General features: G+C 34.2%; 3 protein-coding genes across 6 annotated transcripts; 1 reads left to right on the plus strand and 2 right to left on the minus strand.

Moving 5' to 3' along the window:
- Positions 1-2,150: 2,150 nt before the first annotated feature.
- Positions 2,151-3,072, minus strand: LOC7464304 (60S acidic ribosomal protein P1). The gene is made up of 3 exons (XM_006376608.3): positions 2,879-3,072; positions 2,572-2,781; positions 2,151-2,373 (listed from the first exon to the last, which is right to left on the minus strand). The coding sequence occupies exons 1-3, from the start codon at positions 2,945-2,947 to the stop codon at positions 2,323-2,325; spliced, it is 330 nt and encodes a 109-aa protein (XP_006376670.2). The 5' UTR covers positions 2,948-3,072; the 3' UTR covers positions 2,151-2,322.
- Positions 3,073-3,927: 855 nt separating this feature from the next.
- LOC18103658 (serine/arginine-rich splicing factor SR34A) lies at positions 3,928-8,614 on the minus strand. Of its 2 annotated transcripts, XM_024582826.2 has the most exons (14): positions 8,404-8,614; positions 7,321-7,592; positions 7,060-7,179; positions 6,472-6,537; positions 6,118-6,192; positions 5,894-6,041; positions 5,695-5,741; positions 5,558-5,615; positions 5,294-5,343; positions 5,143-5,199; positions 4,689-4,786; positions 4,513-4,602; positions 4,384-4,426; positions 3,928-4,252 (listed from the first exon to the last, which is right to left on the minus strand). In XM_024582826.2, the coding sequence occupies exons 2-14, from the start codon at positions 7,369-7,371 to the stop codon at positions 4,232-4,234; spliced, it is 924 nt and encodes a 307-aa protein (XP_024438594.1). In that variant the 5' UTR covers positions 7,372-7,592; positions 8,404-8,614; the 3' UTR covers positions 3,928-4,231. The 2 variants fall into 2 exon arrangements, with proteins under 2 accessions (XP_024438594.1, XP_006376671.1); XM_006376609.3 differs by lacking the exon at positions 7,321-7,592 and having other exon boundaries at positions 8,404-8,613.
- A 4,995-nt stretch (positions 8,615-13,609) lies between these two features.
- LOC7464306 (uncharacterized) lies at positions 13,610-21,397 on the plus strand. 3 transcript variants are annotated; one of them, XM_002317769.4, is made up of 16 exons: positions 13,610-13,852; positions 14,667-14,751; positions 14,846-14,948; positions 15,086-15,170; positions 15,381-15,467; positions 15,606-15,724; positions 16,265-16,376; positions 16,587-16,957; positions 17,419-17,500; positions 17,583-17,759; positions 17,836-17,889; positions 17,997-18,089; positions 18,178-18,243; positions 18,841-18,887; positions 19,170-19,877; positions 20,695-21,397. In XM_002317769.4, the coding sequence occupies exons 1-16, from the start codon at positions 13,736-13,738 to the stop codon at positions 21,071-21,073; spliced, it is 2,685 nt and encodes an 894-aa protein (XP_002317805.4). In that variant the 5' UTR covers positions 13,610-13,735; the 3' UTR covers positions 21,074-21,397. The 3 variants fall into 3 exon arrangements, with proteins under 3 accessions (XP_002317805.4, XP_024437886.2, XP_024437887.2); XM_024582118.2 differs by having other exon boundaries at positions 17,583-17,690; XM_024582119.2 differs by lacking the exon at positions 14,667-14,751 and having other exon boundaries at positions 13,726-13,852.
- Positions 21,398-22,146: the final 749 nt, after the last annotated feature.

Genomic DNA, 22,146 nt, shown 5'->3' on the forward strand with positions numbered 1-22,146 from the left:
ATGAGAACCTGAGCTTCTGCACAAGTGATTCTGCGCATAGGGCATCAAATGAACTGAACATAGACATCATCGTGATTGAAACTTGGATCAAAGAAGTGGGCTGTGTTTACTTTCTTTCGTATATGTTACAACAACTATGCAAGCAATTAAAGATCGTCTTCTGGGGCTCAAAACAGGCTTGTTTTTGAGGTTTCAAGAAAAGGGATTTCCTCTTAGGTTTCTTGAAGGAGAAGGATTTCTTGCTTGGATTCGATACTTGAGAGAGGGAGAGAGGAGAGGTATATAAAGGGTAGGAGAAATCTCATCTCAAATGCCTAGAAACATCTGGAAAGAAGCGGTGGAATGTAGGTGTAGAGGTTGGAGCGTAGGATGACTTGGTCCAGCCAGTTACTGCTTGTAAACTGGACAAAGATATATTTCAACTGCCCATTGGAAGTTGAGCACCCATTGTTTGACTTATCGACTCCGTGGAAAGCTGACTGACTCTCCAAATTCCAACATGGTACGTGGGGTGCTTTTGGGACTTGTCAAAACTGAGCTTGAAACTCACCTTCTGCAAGCTCAAAGAAGGTTCTTTGTTGTTGACGACAAGGCGACCCAGATAGGTACTTCTGTTGGTTGTGTTTGGACAAGAGGTTTTAAACCTAACTCGGCAAGGCAAGTTCTAGAAATAAAAATGATATCAATAAAAATAAAAATAAGAAAAATCAACAAGTTTTAATTAAATTTTTTTTTAAGTTAATTAAGTCGTGAGTTAACCTAGATTTTAAAACAGGTTACCCCAAATTAATTCTCTTTTTATTTTTATTAAAACCCAACCTGATTTATACCCAGATCACTAAAGTTACGAATTAATCTATTAAGTTAGGTTGGGTTTTTAAAACTGTGGCCTGGACAAGCCACTTGTTAGTTAAATTTATATAAAATTGTGGAGGAGAGGGGAGATCAGACCGGTTACTTGTTCCAATTATATTATGATGGTGGCATGATTTTTTACAACATATAGTGGCGGTGGTCGTAGTGTTTTCTTGATCAAGAAAGTTTGTTTGGTGCACTTGTAGCTTTTGCCAGGATATATATGAGAGTAAATTATTCCTTACTCCCTCAGTTGATATATATAAAGAGAAGTTATGTTTTAATAAAGTTAATTAAGTAATTTAATTAATTATGGACCAATCGATATTATTTTTTTATTTGGTATGAACACAAACTATGTATTAAATAGATGGGTGCATCATGACAGGGCTAATGCTCTTGTCTTTATACGTTAGAAAGGGGTTTGTTTGGCAGTGTGGTTGCTGTTGCTTTTCAAATAGCTTTTCGTGCCAAAATACATGCCAATGATTTTTTTTATTTTTTAAAAATTATTTTTGACATCGGCACATCAAAATGATTTGAAAACACTAAAAACATATTAATTTCAAGTTAATAAAAAAATAAAAAAAATTTAAATTTTGTCAAAAGCGCTTTTAAAACGCAGAAACAAAAAGGCCCTAATGGGTTCCAAGTAAGCATGCCAAAGCAATGTCCAATGATCATTTTCCATAGCCCTTGTTAGTAAATTGAAGCAGTTTAGCACAGAAAAAATGGTTCAAATTTCTTTCAACTCAAATCTCATTGTCCAATTAAGACTCACATAGCATATTCCAGCAATTAAAGCGACTATTTTTCCACTGTAAATACCAACTTCAAAACTCTCAAGCTCTCACGCTGAAGCACTATCTTTTTGGACTCAAGAATAGGTTCGGTTTTTGTTGAGGAGGCTAGATCTCTTCTCTGTGGTGTTTTGAAATTAGCAACACAATCATCTCCTAGCTGTTACAAGTGGAAAGATGACAGAAGTTCGAACCAAAGAGAAACTCGAGCACATGATATTAGCAATGCAGCATTGCCACAGTAATGAATACAACTAGAAAACTATTGCATAAAAAAAAACTTTTTCCATCGTGAACTGTGTTAATAGGTTTCCAAAACTTGGATAATCTCCAACGCCATGAACATCAAACTTGGATGACATCCTAAACTATAATAGAGTAAATAACAACTTAGTCGGATATATTTGAAAGTTTTGAAACAACAAAACCATTGAAGTTTGATCCAACAAGTAAGAGTTGTTGAGAACTGAATCATGATTGGTATAAACAAGCAAGTTATAATGCTAAAACATCAAAAATTCTTGTATTACTAGAAAGAATTCATGGTCAATCAGTTAGAAATTCTCAAATCATCAACCAAAATTTCACCAAATTGCAATTTAGGAGCCGGTCCTAATTTCATAAAGAAGCCAAAAGAGTTACAATTGATAACAATGGAAAGAAGCACCTAATCGAACAAGCTGAATCCCATGTCATCGTCACTCTCTGGAGCTTCCTCCTGCACGTAAACAAAAACCAAATCTCAAAACAAAATACAAATTCTCTAAACTCAAATAACCCACAAAACAAAACCTGCAATTTCATTTAAAATTCCCGTGAAAATCAAACCTTGACAAATAAGCAAAACAAATCACAACAAAAACAACACACTCAATTTTAAGACTTCGACACCAAAAAACAGCACCATTAATTTTACCTTCTTCTCCTCAACAGCAGGAGCAGCGGCAGATGCAGCGGCAGGAGCAGAAGAAGAAACAGCAATAGGAGCAGCGGCACCACCACCAGCGCCAATATTCATGATAAGATCACCCACATTTCTCTTTTCAGCAAGCTTAGCAAAAAGACTTGGCCAGTAAGATTCCACATTCACATTAGCTGACTTCACCAGTGTAGCAATCTTATCTGACTGCATAATTATTTCAAGAAAAAAACATTAGTTTTCTTCGCAAAACCTTAGGAAAAAAAAAACCAACAACTTTGTGTTTGTGATGAGTGTTTCTTACAGAGATGGCGATGTCTTCATCGTGGAGGATGAGGGTAGCGTAAATGCAAGCAAGCTCACTACCAGCCATGATTGCTGTGATTTGCTTGGTGACCTGCTGCTGCGTAGGGAGTTTGATTTGTATTTATAGATAGGACTAGGGTTTCAGGAAGAGCGGCAAGAAAGAAAGAAATGGTATTGCTTTTTTCTTTGTATTTTGTAGCAGCCCAAGTAAGTACAATGAGCCCATATTGCAAATTATTTGTTGGCGCCAAGATGGATTCCATGGCCTACCATCCTTGGTTGGTGGAGTCCATCTGTCAATGGTGGGCAAGAATCACCGTAACTTATTTCCATGTTAAAATAAACAGTAAAGAAGATATATTTTTTTTTTTTACATTTTCCTTTTTTTTATCCTTTCATCTCAGTTTTTTTTTAATTTTATTTTTTAATATTTATTTAATTTTATATTTTTCTTTATATTTTGTTTCAATTAATATCTTATAAAATTATTACAATCTCAAACAAAAATCTCAATATTTAATTTATATTTGGTTTTACAAGCATATATTTTTTTATTATATTATTAAATTGAAAATAAATTTTTTTAAAATATCTTAAATTTAGCAAAATCCACCACTTAGATCATGAATTTAATAAGTTAAGCCACAAAATCACTTAGATCATGAATTTAATAAGTTAAGCCACAAAATCTAAGCTGATCCAATACAATGACGTTCAATATTACAAAAAGATCTACTTGAAAAAAAATTTAAAACTAAAAATCACTTTTTATAAGTATTTTGATTATTTTTTAACCCGACAAATCAATTAAGTCAAGTGAATTCAATCACCTCGAAACTCTCGTGTACATACAGGCAGTGAATGAAGAGGAAACATTCACATCTGCTCACTCTCATCACCACAGGTGGGAATACTTGGTCCCATTTCATTTTCCATGGCATTTCACCACCAATGTTCCACCGGTAATGGACAATAAAATGACGTCACAGCACCGTCGCTTTATATTAACAGATCAGAGCAACTGGAGTGACAAGTAACAGGTCAAACTATAACACACTTGAATGTTCACCGATTTAAATTGATGGAAGGGAAGTAGCCAAATTCAACACAAAAGTGCCAACATAAACAAATACTCGGTTCAAGCTTAAGGTAAAAATCCGCAATCCAAAATGACAAGAAACCACCAAGCCTTACACTACTAGTTCATGTCTTCATCAAAGCATTTCAAGTAACAGTCTGACTGGATATTTAGAACAACTGGCCCCTCGATATTCTTGCAGGCAGGCCTCAGAGTTTTCTACATCGAAGAAGTTTCAGGTAACAGTCTGATTGGATACGGAGTTTAAAGCGGTCAGGCACTGCCTGACCGTGCCTGCATAGAGAGAAGAGCTTATACTGAGTACATTATTAGACACTGTATTGAAGTCTCACGCGCACAACAAAATAATAACTAAAAATTCTTTGCCCTTTCTTTTTTGAGTAACCAACCAAAGGGGGACTTGCCTTGGTGGGAGATTCAGACCTCGACCTGGACCTTGATTTTGGTCTGCGTATTCAATACAAGAGAAAGACAAAAGGTGCCTTAGCTCAAGAAAAACAGCAAATAAAATGTGATGCAAAGAAACTAATTACCTGGATGATTTGAGAGGTGAAGCAGATCTAGTTTTAGACCTTGACCTCGACCTTGACCTTGACCTTGAAACAGATCGTTCCAATGATTTGCTGCATAAAACAGACAGCTATCACTTTATGGTGGAAAAAAAAAACCTTCAAAGTAGAATGCCATTGAAAAAAATAAGCACACACACCTCCGGTTCCTCCTCGGACTTCGGCTCCTGCTCCTGCTTCTGCTCCTGCTCCTGCCACGGCTCCGGCTCCTTGATGGAGAGCCCTCATATTGCTTCACCTTTAAGAATCAGAACAAACAGCAGAACCAAGAGCAATTATTAAATGAGCCTGGCATCTTTTAAAAAATATTTTCCTTAATATAGGTCCAAAGCATCTCCATGTGGAAGATAGTGAGCTATTTTTATTCTACAGAAGTATGAAAAGAAAAGGCCTCGAAACTTGATGTTTTCAACAATTCCTAGAACTCCAAAATAGAAGATGGAGGGAGTGAGGTAAGGATCCGCTAGGTATAATTAAAGTGAGAACAGGGCAAATTTGCATGCTTGAGACAGTTCTGCACTATAAAACCATTTTCAAATATTTGAATTAACTTACTACCAACTCAACAGATAAAATGCTGGATTTAATGGTTACCCGAATATAAGCTCTGGCCCAGGGATTTTTAAACTCAGTATCATCAAGTTTCCGAATCTGAATAACATAAACCCATGCCAGCTGTTAGATAAGAGGAAAGAAAAACAATCCCAAGCATTTTATTTTTTTTTTGAACCAAGAAACAACTCACGGCATATTTCATGTCTTCATGATTTGTATAATCAACAAGGCCTAAAGTTCCTGAATGTTAAGTCCAAAATTTCAATTCAGTAGCAGCATGAAGACATGCAGCTCATGAGATATTTAACACTGTGTGTTCCAAAATCAGCATCCAAGCATACTTTGCACCTCACTCCAAATTGGGATGTGAAATTGAACGCCAGTTAGATGAATTTCAAGAAAAAAGCTAAAACAGGAACAGGAATGGGAAGTTACAGCATTCTAAGAGGCATACCATCACCATCACGAGTAACTTCAGCAAAACACACATCTCCTGCTTTCCGCATATGATCCTGAAATCAATTTATCACTAAGTAGCAAGGTACATAAACATATAAATTTTGGTTGGTCAAGCATTGGAAGTTCTCCAACCTTCAAATCTTGCCAGGAAGCAGAAGAAGGAAGACCACGAACAATAACTGCAGGTCAAATATGTGGTTTCAAATTATATCCAGGTTACTTGGAAGGAAACTAGAGCAAAACATATGCAAGAAGGGTAGGTTTTGGAAGGACAGTGTCTATTTATTGCTCTGAATCTTTTATATAGAAAAAAAATATTCCCCAAACAAACCTCGAAATTCAGAATGGCGTGAGATGCCAAGTCGACCCCCACCTCCACCTCCACCTCCTCCTCCTCCTCCTCCACCACCACCACCACCACCATACCCACCACGACGATCATTTGACGATGGTCCTCTACCACCATGGGCAAGCTCAACCTGCATAGTAACAATGAGAAATAAAAGAGGCAAGCAGTAAAAGATATATAGAGAAACAATTGGAACCAGTTAATACCCTTAAACGAGAACCGTCAAAGTTATAGCCATCACGGCCCCTTATTGCATCTTCAGCATCCCGAGCATTTTCAAACTGCAAACAAAAAACCACAAGTCCAATGGTGAAGATTCCAGTTGTGAGAGGGGGCTCGGTGAGATAATGAGGATAGTTTCAGCATTTTCTCAATAAGTTGTTGCTCCCCACCCCAGACTCAAAAAAAATCTACACTCTTGTTGCAACCCAAGACAACCAACAATGCACACAATGGCCCCAAAAGATAATTCAAAGCGCTCTCCTTTTTTCCATCCAGAAAATACAAGATGGCTACCTAGCTCCATATGTTGCAGAGATCAAGTGTAGTAAGAGCACTACCTCGACAAAACAATAACAAGGGGGCCGAGGTGGAATCTTCAATTCAACATCCAGGATACGGCCATACTGCAAAATCAAATAACAAAATCTGTAAGCTTAGCCATACTGGTAAACCATTGGACAGCTAAATTGCAGCTGTATAGCAAATACTAACCATGCCATCTTTATATATATATATATATATAACTGGTCTAGTAACAGCTATTTCTCTATGTTATTGTGCAAACAGCGAGCATTGCATAAGTTATACGCGCACATATTGTTCATCCTCAGAGCAGTATACAGACAAGCAATGTATTGCTTAAATTTCTCAATATTTGAATCCACTGATCAGAAGCACAGCTGTGCCTGAATGAACTTTTGACATGTTTTGAGGCAAGCATGGGATGCTGGAAATATATAGCATCACTCAAGGAAATAGTGATAAATAGCAAGCAGGCATGTACATGCTTAATAGTAGGAAAAAATAATCATTTCTGAGGTTAATAGCAATGATAATGGTGCACATATAATTAACTTAAAATGAATAAATCTCATTATTCTGCTAACAAGAAGTATAAGCTTCACATGAAAACATTTAATACAAACCTTGTAAAACAGATCTTCAACTTTCGATTCTCTTATATCTGCAGGTAAGTTGCCAACATAGATTGTACGAGAAAAACGACCACTCATTTTTTGTATCGGAAGAATATAGCAAAGCCTTCGCTGCACGATGCAAATGCATTGCATAAATAAAGGAACATTTCCAGAAACGAAAACAACTCTATCTGGTTATGTTGCGTTTATCATCAGCATGTACTATGATGATAACAAAAGTATGGCAAAACCAAAAACTATGAAGCAAACCAAGAGAGCAATCCTCCATGTGAACCATGCTCCACAAGCTCCATCGCACATTTTCTCCAAGAAGTTCCAAAGCTATAATAAATTGGAAATATATATTTGGTCTCCTCATCATTCCACAATATTTTGCAGATGTATAGCTCTTCTGAGTGTGAGTAACAATCTCCAGTTATAAAAAATAATACTCATAAGTCCAATCCACCCTGATTTTCCCACTCCCTCTCTATATCCCTATGCATGATTGCAAAGCTCAAATTTGTCCAAGCGCTTGTCATCTATCATAAAGAAAGCATTTGTGTCAAGAGATCAAGTAACATATTTATTTATATACCTTACTCAGCTCGCTTTTCAATCAGAATTGAACAAAACAACCCTGTAAATTACAAATACACCCCCAAATTCCCCCTTTTCAAGTCTCCCTCGGGTAGAGGCTAGGGGGCATCTGGCTTTCACATCACTTTGTAAGACTTTTCTGTTCTCAGATTAAATTCACCGACTCAACAATTCATCAAGTAAGTAATTCAGAAAACAATCTGGCCTATCTCGTTCAAAGTTTAAAAAAAAAAGCACACAACAACTAATCTATACAGCCATACGAGACTATGGACTCGCATCCCATTTCCATCTTCCTTACTTTAGTCAGTTAGTACTTCCTAAGCTCGTCCTCACATCAAGTAAAAGCAGTCTCAACCCACACCACACATTTCGCAACCGCAACATGAGTTACTCCAATTATATAGCTCGAACGGAGCATCAAAGTGTTTTCAATATGTTAAGGAGTCAGTTAATGTTACCATCTTCTCAATTTCAATCAAAATATAAGTTAAATTTGTTTTTAATGAAAAAAACTTAAAAATACTAAAAATAAATACTCTAAAGAACACGAACTGCATTGAATAACAATTACACAAGAAATCACAGTCGATTAATCGTAATTATTGAGCAGTAATTCAATTAGTTGCTGTAAGATTCAAGTTTTGGAAGTTGTTAGGGTTTAACAATCGAAGATTGGAATCTTGAAACCCTAAAATGAACTTGAAGAGGTTAGAGAGAGACAGAGATGAGCTAGGTTATTAATGATTGTACCGAGAGAGAAAGAAATGTCGATGCCGGAGCGAGCAGTTGAAGTGAGTCGGGAAGCTAGTCGCGGTGGTTTCGAGAGAGAGAGCGAAGAAGCTAGCTAGGGTTTCTTGTCGTTCCTTGTCTCAAGGCTTGAAACTTTGGCCGATGCTGCGTTTTGGCTGCAATCACACACTTCACTTTCGTAGTGTAATAATAAGCCCTTGTTATAAGATGAGCCCTGTTTGGCGATTCAAACAGTGATTGCTTGTCAGCTATTGGTTACTATATTAAGGTAGATGACACGGAATCGGTAAAATCAAATGAAACATGTGTCAAACTACTTTCTTATGTTATGAAAGGAGATGAATTCAACAAGACATAATAAGCAACAGTTTTTATTTTTTATAATTAAAATTAAAATTTTTTATAAATTTTTTATTTTTTATAAATTTTTTTTAATGTGATGATATTAAAAATTAATTTTTAAAAATAAAAAATTAATATATTTTCAAATAAAAAATACTTTAAAAAATAATCATTACTATAATATCAAATATATTCTAAAATAAAAATATTAAATTACAAAAACAAATCTATTTTTTTAAAATAATATTATTTTAAAGATTTTTTTTATATAAAAAAAAAAAACTAACTTTGGTGGACACCAATCAATCCATTCGATTGGCCACCCAATCTTAGGGCAGATCGACTCTGGGTTGTTTCTTATTACTACTATGGTGATAAGTAATAACTTGTAAGTTCAAAACTGGCTTGAGCCATAAGAACATATATTGAAATAAGTTAAGATAATGATGGCAACTTTATTTTCTTAAAAAGATAAGAAGAATAATTATTATTAAAAATTTAAAAGGTATGACATTTTTATTATGCGCACACCACTGCTCACTCTTCATATTTTATTATGAATTTATTGTTCAAAATTTTGCTTTTTTTAAATTTGATTCTTGAATTTATTTTTTACACAATTGCATCCGTTTTTGGGCCAAATTGAAAGGCAAATAAATCAAATTTGTTGACTAAGGACAAAATGAAAAGAGAAAGGACCAAAATAGAAAAGGCTCAATAAATGGGTGATGGTTTCAAAGTTTACACAAAAAGTTAATTTAGTCCTCACACTTTAAAAAATTTATATCGGTCTCTCAATATTTTTTTCAATTCAATTTTAGTATAAAAGTTCACTTTTGTTATATTCTAGTCCATGATTTGAGAAATGAGAGAGCAAGGTCACTGAATTCTAAATATATAGAGAAAATATTGTTGGCATCGATTTTGACTACCAAAATAATTGATTTTTATATCAAATAGTTCTATTTAATTATGAGATTTCAGCTTAAGTGTTTTTTACCTTAAAAATGCCTTTAAAAAAATAGACGTTGACTCAACAAGATTTTTGGTTTTTTGTTAATTTCGGGTTTTGAGTTTTTTTTTCATGCCATAAATAGGTTTCTCGAGATTCTTATGGTGTTTTCTAGGTGTTTTGGAGAAAAAAAATGAGTTTTTGGAGGAAAAAAAACTCAAACCTAGATTTTTCAGCTGTCATGGTAGTCAAAATAGAGAAAAGCAGACGATGCGTCATCTAGTTTAATTTTCTTTCAAAAAAAATAGGTGGGCAACTTTGCAATGAAAAGGAATTATGGGCCTGAGCGTGTGGTTCTGCCCTGACAGGCCCACACGCGGGCCCTGACGAGATAGGCCAAGCAGGTTGGTATGGCTTGTCAGGCCCCGTAACACCCAAGCTTTTTCTTTTCTTTTTCTAAATTATTTTCTCCTATTTTTTTAAATTAACGCTTTTTTATATGTTTTTTTTCAATATTAATATTTTATTTATATTTAAATTAATATATTTTCTCTCAATAATTTTGTTTATATAGCCTCTTTAAAATTACAATTATTTTTTTAATTATCTTGTATGCATTTAATTTTTAAAGATATTATCTTAATTCATCTATAATTGTTTTTTGTGTTTTATATGAATAAAAAAATATTTATTTATTTTTCATAATATTTATAACATGTGTAACCTTATATAATATTTTTTTATTTTATTCAATCAATTTTATGTGTATTTATTTTTACTATTATTTAATTGAATGAAAATTTGATTTTGATAAATAAGATCATTTAAGACAATCAAGTGAAAGACCCATGTTGTAATGTCTAAGATCTTGATCCATCCGTGTTTATTAATTTTTCATTTATTGTTAATAACTTTTTATTTTCATTTTTTAAGATACATGATTATCAATTTATTTAATTATAAGCATATGCATAACAAAATTTTATATACAAGTACATCTTGGAAAAACCTTCATGTAAATTTTTTTTATTAAAAAAAAAAATATTTAGTGCAATATTGTAACATGTGAGAGCTTTCACCAGTCAAATAGCTAGTGCACTACTATGACATGTGATAGCTTTCACTTTTAATTTGCATAATAAAAGATTTGTTTTTGTCCTGATATTTTTTTATTTTATTTGGTCTGAAATTAATTTTTATAATTTGTTTTTATGGCAATGATGGTACCTTTTAGTGTTGGGGAAATATTACGTTCTTAGTTGATTCTCAATTTTAAAAAATCAAATTCAATTGCATTCGTATAAAAGAACTAGAAATTCAGAGATTGGAATTGAAGACTAAATAAACGTGCAATCCCATTTCTTTGCTAACATCAATGATTGATTTGCATAATTAATAAAATAATTTTTAAGGTCATTCAATTTTTCTTTTATAATTTGATCCTTTTACTAATATTTTTTAAATTTGAGTTGGTAATTTGTTCGGATGTTTATATATGAGATTCTCGTAATGTAATGTTAAGGGAAAGTTTTAGCACTGGATTGATTTCCATGATCTAACTTGCTGAGTTTACTGGTGTTTTTTTTTTTTTTGTTAATTGATTTTTTTAATTTAATTATTTTACATTTAAATTGTTGAAATTGGACATCATAATTCTTTTTAATTGCTTTACCGGGTTATCCTAACTTTATGACTTAAATCATGATTTTGCTATGCTATCCAGGGTTGATTCAAATCGTTTTTTTATAACAAAAAATAAATTTTATAGATGAATATTATATAAAAATTAAATTTTATAATTTCTTATATTTTTAGTGAGCATTTTTTTTATGCTGGTCATCACAATAACGCCAACCTTTCCTTATCTCAGCCCGCAACGGCATACCACGAGTTATCTATCTAGTTTAATTTAATCGAAACTAGTTACCAAATGCATAATCTCTAGGACAAGGTCTACTTTTATGTGAACAAACGTTGCTACTGAGATGAAGAGAGACCAGATGTTTGGGAGGCAGAGATGGGAAACATGGGGAATTGTTCATGATACGAAGAAGTCCAGATCCTGAAAGGTTTCAGGCATTGACTTGAAGGCTGTTGTTGGGAAAGCAAGAAACTCCAGGGCATTGGCAAGGAGAAGAAGGTGAATTTGCAGGTTTGAAACAAGAGCTGCTCAGAATGTAATTGCAAATGGAGGTAATGAAACTGATGGAGCTGGGTAAGAGAGATGATAACAAGGTAGAGGCACGACAAGGACCTGGAAATGATCGCCGAGTGAACATGGAAAGGTGAAGGGCAACATATTGTTTCTGTGCTCATGGAATTTCTTTTGATTTGACTGGCTGTTCCATCCTCCTTCTCCATGGGCATGGGCCAACCACTTTCTGCATCTCCGAAGCATCCGCAACAAATTAGTGGATTTTTAGGATGGTGGTTGGTGTTGGTTTTTAAAATATTTTTTATTTAAAAATATATTAAAATAATATAATTTTTTATTTTAAAAAAATTATTTTTAATATTAGCGTATTAAAATAATTTAAAAATATCATAAATATGTTAATTTGAAGTAAAGAAAAAAAATTAAGAATTTATAATTTTGTTTCAAAAACGCTTTTGAAACGTAAAAACAATGACACGTCTTCTATATACTATTATAATATTTGAAATTATGGTATCGATTGTTTTTTAAAATATTTTTTTATTTAGAAATGTATTAAAATTATATTTTTTATATTTTTTAAAATTTATTTTTGACATCATATCAAAACGATCCAAAATCATAAAAAATTTAAAAATTTTCAAAAATACTTTTTGAACACAAAATAAACACACGGAGTGTTTGAGAGTATGATAAATGTTGTTTTTCAAAATATTTTTTACTTGAAAATATATTAAAATAATATATTTTTTTAATTTATTTTTAATATCAACATATCAAAATGATCTAAAATACTAAAAAATTTAATCAAAACAAAAAAAAATTCAAATTTTAATAATAATAATAATAAAACAACTCGGATATCAATACAAAACAAATACCTTGTGATAAACAAGTGGGTTTCAGCACAGTCCACCTTTTTCTCTTCTTTTATTTTTCCAGTACAAACTTGCTTTTAATCCTGTTGTTTCTTTTATAAGAGATGAAGGTTGCGTTTTGGTAATATCTCTGGAAAGAAAAAATAAATATAGAAATAAAAAAAATTGTATTTTGTGGAAAAAATATAGACAGAAAAATAAAATAAAAAATCAAACCTTTTGTCCTATTGTTTCAATCCATGTGATGTTAGCCTTGTTCATGCAGGATCGAGAAGCATAATCCAAACCGTAATCTCAAAATATCGTAGTTGAGGAAGTCCTCTCTCTCTCTCTCTCTCTCTATATATATATATATATATATATATATATATATATATATATATATATATATATATATATATATATATATATCTTATCTTATAACCTCATCTAATAACTTAAGTTATTGGATTAAGATATAGTATCAGAGCCTTGATGACTAAATAGTCACGAGTTCGAATCTCACCGTTCCCATTTATTTGATAAAAGTTAAGCACAAAGTAATGTGAATCTGTGCAAGTTTCAAACCCAAATAACTTTCACTTGAGGGAGTGTGTTAGAGAATAATATAAATTATATATTGGAATCTCTCCTAACAACTTAAACTATTGGATTGAGATGTTTATTTGATATATATAACCTCCAAAATTACTAATTTTATGAGAAGATTTTTCTCAAGAAAAAATTTCAATGCCAAATATTAACCTGACCCAAATCACCCAATCCATATCAATGGAGGAACAGAAAACGGTGTCGTTTATATTGAAAAATATTAACGGGAATAAAAAGAGAGAAAATAAGAGAAGACAGCCTCTCTAGATAGAAGCACCATATCAGGATTCGAACTAGGGTTTTGCAGCAAATAATAAAACTCTTATTTTTCCCTCCAAATCCCCCCCCACCTCAAAAAAAAAAAAACCCTCCTCTCTTCACTCTACTCTAACCGTGCAGAATCAGTCAACGTCAATGGCGTCGCGATTCCAGGCGGTGGCGTTAGTGGCGTCGCCGTCGTATCCAAACTCCATTGCTTGGTCCGACGATAACTTCATCGCCGTCGCTTCCGCTCACCTCGTCACCATTCTGGTAATCATCATTCTCTAATTACTCACTCCTGCTACTGATAACAGTCTATTGAGTCAATGCAGTCTATCGAAGCTTTTTTTTTTGTTAATTAGTTACTGATTCTACTAATTAAGATCGTAATTAGAGTAGATTGTGTGGTTATTTAGTGAACGCAATGAAAAAGTTTCAAAATTTTTAAATTTTGGCTTAGCCAATTCAGAAGGAAGCTTTTTTTTTTTTTTGTGTTTTTGGTTTTGCTTAGCTAGTAACTATTGTTATTAGTAATTGCAAGAACAAAATCTGTAGCTCTTTTTTTTTTAACTTTAGCTTTTAATTCCTTATTTTTTCTTAATTAGTTGCTGCACATGCTAATTAGTATCGTATCTGGAGTTGATTTTGTGGTTATGTGAATGCAACTAAAAAGTTCAAATTTTTTTAGATTTTAGCTTAGCAAATTCAGTGATGGAAGTGTTTATGTTTTTGGTGTTGCATAATTAGTTAGTATTATTACTAGTAGTTGCAAGAAAAAAGCCAAGGAAATTCAACAATTTCCTTGGATAAAAGGGATATTGGTCATCATCATCGTCATAGTAAAAGGGATATTGGTGTTTTATTGTTTGGATTATTGTGTTTCACTTGGTTGTTAGTGCTGCTTAATAAATGATACTGATAGTTACTTTTGTAATTTGGAGTTTATTACGTGTTTCTTTAGTAGATGCAATAGAAAAAGTTTGAGGCTTTTCTATTTTAGGTGTGGAAATTTGGGCTTTTATTATTCTAATGTTTTAAGTTCTTAGTAATTTTTTATTGATTACTGTGATTTTGTGAGGTATAGAATCCAGCAGTGCCTTATGGACCAAGAGGTTTGATCAGAGTTCCGACATGTGAACCGTACCCAATTGGTTGTGTTAATAGGGAGGGTATGCCTTTATTACTAGTTCTTTTGAGAAATGGGTTTCGGCCTTTTGATTTACACGGTTAAACATGTTGTTTTATTATTTGGAATGCTTGCAGATTTATTCACTAACTGCATGCTGCCCGCTGCATTATCTCGAGACCGTCGTCCATGTGTTCGGTCAATTTCATGGTCCCCAATTGGAATGGCTCCAAATTATGGGTATGAATTTAAGGGTTTTGGTCATATGATGAGGTGTTACGATAACGTTCACAGACTTTGCTCCTCTTGAACTAAGTTCATTTAAAGGTTGAGCAGATCAATTTATGGTGTTCCATTTGTAATGTAATTCTATGCAGGTGCTTGCTTGCTGTCTGCACTGTAGAAGGGCGTGTTAAGATTTACCGTCCACCTTTTTGTGATTTTAGTGCTGAGTGGGTAGAGGTAATGAAGCACTTATTCATGCAATTTTCTAAATTGTAGTGAGGATTGAAAAGTCAATGAAATTTTTTTCCTTTTATAACCATCATTTACTGAATGACTATCTAATAGATATGATGTTTGCATGTAATAGTGGAATATAATTTTTGGTTTGGGATGTTCATCATGTTTATATGCATTGATCACAGTTATCACTCTCGCACTTTCCTGTAGGTTGTGGATATATCAGATAGGCTATATGATTATCTTGCCAAAATCAATTTTGGGGAGTTGGATAATACCCCCTCTGAATTCTCCCATGTAAGTTCTCAGTTATTAAATCACCTGGTTTGAATTGTCCGGTTACCATTTGATTATATTCCCAGTTGCTGCATCATCCAAGGATTGTTTTTGTTATCATTATTGTTAATATCTTTAATATTTTGAGTCTTCCCCCAGGGGCAACCAATAATCCAAGGATGTGCTGATGAGCGACCAAAATCCTGTGCTAATGACTTGCCAAACTCTGGCACATTAAAGCAATACAAGCGAAGGAAAGTGAATGTTCCCACTTACAAGTAAATAGTTCTTTCCCCTTTTCTTACTCCCCTCATTTTTGGTTAGAAGATTCTTTTACTGCCTTAACTCTTTACCCTCTCTCAAAGTACACGACCAAAACTGCATATATGTCTTTTTTGCACTCTGTCAAGTTCACAACAAGAGAAAACTGAATAGGAAAATTTCATAGCTTCCTAATATTGCACTCTTTGTTTATGAAGAGAAAAGTAAGGAATGGTTGAAAATGCTTTTAACTAACATCTTTCATGTGGACCATCAAATTTCTCTCTAAAATGGGTTCAGGGATGAAAGTTGGTGCCAGGAAGAAAGGGCACCAAATTTTTCTATTTCTTAAATCTTTCTTTCTGTTTCATCTCCACTTTCTCTATGGAACTGAGCTGACAAGAATAGAACTTTCCTTTCTTTTGGTATTACCCCAACTGGTTTTGTATTTGGCAAATGAGAACTTAGATCGAAGAATCCTTTGAGTTTGCTGTTTCCTTGGATATTTCTTTAATTTTAACTTCAACTCATAAGGTCTTTTTTCAATGACTGTACAGCATTAAGGACTCGGAAACTTTTCAGGACCAGTTATCAGATCCTATAAATAGGGGGAGAACCACTGCTGGATCTGACCATGAAAATAAAATAGACAGGAGGAGGACAACTAAGGTAAGCTGTTCTCAGAAAAAAAAGAAATAAAGAAAGGAAAGGAAAAGGGGAAAAGAAAGAAAGAATCAATCCCTTATCTTATCCTTCTCTCCTCCCTTTCTCTAGCGATGGGAACTTAAATATGTAACTATATAGTTTGCATTTTCTTGTCCAATCTGACATGGGAAATGCCTCTTGAAACCTTGTTTCTGCCTGTTATTTAATATTCAGGTCCTTGGGAACTGCACACTCCCACTCATTACTGCAGAGAAATATGCTTCTCGCTGTGCCATGTTATCGTCTCTTGTTATTGCCTGGTCACCAGTACTGTGGTTGCCATCAAAAATCTGTTCAGCTCCAGAAAATGATTCATCCAATGGATTCTCTATACTTGCAGTTGGAGGGAAGTCTGGTAAAATCTCTGTCTGGAGAATTAATGTGCCACAATACTACTCTATTGAGCATAGTAGGGTCCCTACTACTGTAACATTTGTTGGACTTCTTCAAGCCCATAATTCATGGGTCACAACAATCAGTTTGGCATTACTGGGTTCCAAGTCTAATCCTCAGGTCTTATTGGCTAGTGGGAGTTCTGATGGGAGGTGAGTTAGGTATGCAAGAACATCTAATCAGTTTTTCAATTTCTTTATAGTACCATGATAATTATATTTTTGAATACACATAAGCTATGGCCCTCATGTTCTGACATCGATATGCTGGAAATGGTTTTAAACAGAGTACCTTTGTCCTCACTGCAAGTTTGTAGGTCACATGTCTCTTAGAATCTATAGAATCACTTAGTTCAATGGTGTCACCTAATCGATTTGTCTTCGAATCCCTTTAAGAGAAAGTAAAATATCTCTGAAAGTATAGTAACTTCAACTTTAGGATGAAGAAAAGAAATTTATACAATGCCAATTGTAACTGGTGCCTAGTTGAATGGACACATGCTGATGGTGTAAGGCCATTCTTCTGAGCATCTGAATAGCCAAACCCCACTTTACATTACCTTTTTACTAAGGATGACAGAACCTTTAACCCCTCTGTTTTTCTTTCTTTTCAGTGTGAGGATCTGGATTGGGAAGGGTGAGGAGTTGCTGGAGACATCAGGGGCCAATAATGCTCCCTTTTCTCTGCTGAAGGAGGTTGGTGTTGTCATCTCCTTCAACAGTTCTGTTTGCATATTTACTCATAGCAGTGAATTCTGACATTTAAATTTCCAAGCAGGTTGTATCTGTCAATTGTGTCCCAATTTCAGTACTATCACTGGCGGTACCTGTTCAAACCATGCACAAAATGCTTTTAGCAGTTGGCAAAGGATCTGGTTCATTTGAAGTATGGACAGCTGACATATCCAGCTCCAAATTTGATAAAGTTTGTTTATATGATGCTCATGACTGTGTTGTAAGTATCTTAATATATAGTTGATCAGTCTTCTGCTGCTTTTTGATGATCCTTCATATATTTAATAATTCATCAGGTCACAGGTTTAGCTTGGGCTTTTGATGGATGTTGTTTGTACAGCTGTGGCCAGGTACTAAGATTTATTCTGTGCAATGTCATGGAACTTTTTGACTTTTAAGTTATACGATTAAATGTAATTCCATCAGTTACATAACATTGAACGTTTAATGATGCAAGGAAAATTATGTCCGTGCTTGGGTTTTGCATGGAAGTGCTCTTTGTGAAGTATCGATTCCTTCAAATACTCCTGGTTTGAGGAGCTCAAATGATGTATGATGTTAACCTTTTTTCCTGTTATTTATTTATTTATTTATTATAGCATATATACTCTAGCTCTAAAATTTAAAATTATTTGCAGCTTCCAAATGTTTTTGTTTCATGCCTTGGTGTGGCAGCATCCCCTGGAAATATTGCGCTTGCAATGGTATGTTACTTCACCTAAATTTATCACCCTCATCTACATGTTTTTAGTTGTGTACGGCATCTCTATTAAAGTGCTTTATGCCCCCCTCGGAATTATCTGATTGTATTCTTAGATTTCTTACTCATTATACCCAACTGTATCAAATTATGGTTGTGACACATTTTACTTTGAGCTTCATGACATGGCTCCTTAGAAAGCTGAGTTTGAAAAATGTCACTGTCAATTTTTCCTGAACGTGGAAAGATCAAGAAGGTTCTTTCTGCACTTGATGCTTAGCTTTTACCTATCTCTTGAAAGTTTTAGTCCCCAAAATAGAATGAAGGTAGATTGTCAACTGTTAACTAGATCATGTACTGGCCATCACAATTCAGAACTATAAACGTATTAAAATATTGAACATTTATATTGCCTTTGGATGCGTATGGTTTGAGCCTACATGTTCTCAACTTTCCTGTCATGTTCAAAAATAACAGAACTCTCCTGTCTTCTCTTCACAGAAGAAATGTATTTGTTTATTACCGTGATGCTGATGATAGGATATTATATGTATGCATGCTGTAGATTAATTACTGAAACAACTGTGCTTGATATTTGCAGGTTCGTAATGTAGATGGTGATTCGTTGGATCCCATGTATGAGGGAAGGTAAGCCGAATCATTCTGCCAAAATGCTTTATCACATCCAACAATCATAAGTTCTTGCATCTTATCAGCTCTTGTGAGTGTGGATGGTGAGATATTAAGAAAAGGTCAAAAGAATCTAGTGCAACTGAATTTAATTGAAAAGGCCTTTTGACCAACTGCTAGCAGCAAAAGAATACCGAAGAGAAATAAGTCAACAAGGATAAACCAACATTTAAACATATTGTGTTGGTGCTTGTTTGCCTTTGTTCCACATAAATAATGACTCTTCTGTGGAATGTGCAGGCTTCAGAAGGCTGTCGTTGAGTTCCTCTGGATAGGTGGACAACAGAAGGATATACTGTCTCCTTCTTCCTCTGATTTCACTAGCGAAGCCTTTCTTGGTTTTTCTGCAAATGAATTGAATTATTGGGAATCTGATATTCTATGGTATTTAACGAAATATGAAAATCTGGATAACCCTCTAGTTGTTTGGGATATAGTGGCAGCATTGTTGGCTTTCAAGCAGTCTGCACCAAAGTACATGGACCGTATACTGGTTAAGTGGCTTTCTGTGACATTTCTGGGTTCATACACAGGCCTTTCCATTGGCGACGTTCTGACATGCATCCCGGAGAATTTCTCAAAGATAACATCTCGACAATTGCACCTCCTTAATATCATCTGTAGACGTGTAATGCTATCTGATGTGAAGGCTGAAGAAATTAATTGTAAAGTGAACTTAGGAGGTTCAGCAGCTGCCAAAGCGGAGCATCTCACTTTGTGGATAGAGCTTCTTTTTAGCAGTGAAAAAGAACTTCGTGAAAGGCTTGTGGGTTTCAGTTTGGCTACTTTTATAAATCGTTTGTCTGATTCAACCACAACGTTTTCCCGACCTGGATTTTGGTATCCTGTTGGAGTAGAACAAATGGAGCTGTGGATTGCACTTAATCATGATCGTGTTAGGGATCAACTAAAAGTCCTCGCATCAGAAGTCAGAAAGCGTGAAAGAAGGTACTCGTTACCATTTTGTTCTCAATGATGAAAGATATGTTAATTATGATATTATAATTATTTCACCAGTTCTTCCATGGGCCAGAGATGGGGCGACTTAGAGGACCGTGCGCTTTCTTGAAAAAGGAGGAAATAATAGACAACGGCATCATTTCTTGAACACGAGGAATAAGAAAAGGGAACCTGTGTTGCATAATGCATTTTTTTATAACTATCATAAATGCAAAGAGCTCCATCACCTCAAATAAAAATAAAAAGCTGAAATGACATCATTTCCTTTGTTGTATCTTCTCTGTAAATTACCCCATTTCGTGGAAGCATAAAAAGTGGGATCTGAGCCCAAATAAATAAGTTGTCACTTTTAATTGAGTGGGGTTAGTTAGCTACGAGAGTTTATTCTCATGGGAGGAAATATTTGTAATTTTTTTAACACTTTCAATCTGCTAACAGTAAGTTTACAAATATACGAGGAAAACTGGTAGCAAATCAAAAAAAATTGTTATATAGATCAAAATGCACTTTGTTTCAGATACCAAGATCAATAAAAAAGATGAATTGCTATGTGAAACATGCAGTGGATGATTTACTCTGCGAGCTTCAAATGTCTTTAGAATCAGGTCAAACTAAAAGGCTAGTCTTGGAACATAATACAATTATGGTCTATTCCAATTTCCAAGCGCTTGCTTGCAGAGAATGGCCTAGCTGAAATGCTGTTCTTTGCTATGAAGATTTAAGTTTGTCTGCAAAATGGGCGCTTCTGTTTATTATATTTGAGCCGTGCTTATTCTCTTACTATGTAATTTTATGTTCAACACAGGCTTCAGTCAAGTGAATATGGAGTTGAAGAGCAATGCATCTATTGTTCAGAGTCAGTTACTTTTGATTCTCCAGAAGTTGCACATTGCCACTGCTCTAACAGTACTGACGAAACTGTTCAGATCTACCAAATGGCAAGATGTGCTGTTTCCATGCAGGTTTGCCCAGCTATCCCTCTATGGTTTTGCAAGTGTTGTTGTAGACGAGCTTCCAAATTGCCACCGGAGACTCTCTTTACATTGCCTGGTTATCCTTTAGATTTCAAATCCTTGACAGAATCTTCTGTTAAAGAAATCCCCACTAAACCCTTGTGTCCCTTTTGTGGGATACCTCTCCAAAGATTACAGCCAGATTTTCTACTCTCACCTTCACCAGTATAAGCTTCCATTCATCATATATTTATGACATCATACATGATGAGTAGTTTGTTTTACAAGCTAGAAAAGCAAGAAGCTAACGGAACTCTGAGCATTTAGGTTTACCAGGACTAGGAAGAAATCTGAAGTGAAGAGTTTGTTGTGCAATATAGAATGATAGGAATTTAACATGAAAAACTAGAAAGAAATTTTGAGGCTAACAATTTGGTGCTGTAATATCATGGTCATTGTGTATGTTTTGGAAATACTCGAGTATATACAGTAATGTATTATTGGCAGGATATGTCAAAAAGCAATAATGTATAGCTTAATTTGTTTTTTTCCCTATTCTACTGTTAGAATTTTTGTTTTTGCCCTAATTGACTCGAGAAGTTGTCCAGCCATCTGACAACTTGAATTTAGGAGCTGGAAAAATTGATGTGACCAAGAGGTTCCCGACCCATGTTTAAGAAATGTCGAACAAATTTCATGGACGTGGGGCAAAAAACTCTGCAAGGACCCACAAAAAATGAGATTTGTTCCCACAAAGGTCCAATTTACAAGACAAGCAAATCATGCACCAATTTGCACGCAGTTTTTTTTAAATTCTTGAGTCCCAAGGATAATCATGTCAGATTTAGCCTTTTCATGCAGCCCTAGGGCCATCTTCTGTTCTATTTGAAGTTGCCAGTCAATGTCAATTTCCAACAAAAATTATGAATGTCAATGGGTCGTTGGAATGGATTTTCAAAACCTTGAAAGTCATTTTTGGACTTCTATATAAGAAAGTAAAAAAAAAATTCATTCAACACTTCAGCAAATGGTCAGAGATTTTGATTTGAAACTTGAAATCCAATGCTGAATGTAAAGTCCACACCATCTAAGTTTTGTGCTTTCTTTTGTTGTTCTTGATTTATTATTTTTCAAATTAAAAACGTTAAAAAATTATTTTTTATATTTTTAGACTTTATTATGATAAATACAAAATTAGGGTAAGATTGGAACTTGAAATCTATTTTTTTTCTCTATTTTTTATCGGATACAAACATACATGAAATCAATCAATATAATAAAGATTTCTACGCTAAGATGATTTT

Source organism: Populus trichocarpa, chromosome 12, assembly GCF_000002775.5.
Source record: "Populus trichocarpa isolate Nisqually-1 chromosome 12, P.trichocarpa_v4.1, whole genome shotgun sequence".
Lineage (NCBI taxonomy): Eukaryota > Viridiplantae > Streptophyta > Magnoliopsida > Malpighiales > Salicaceae > Populus > Populus trichocarpa.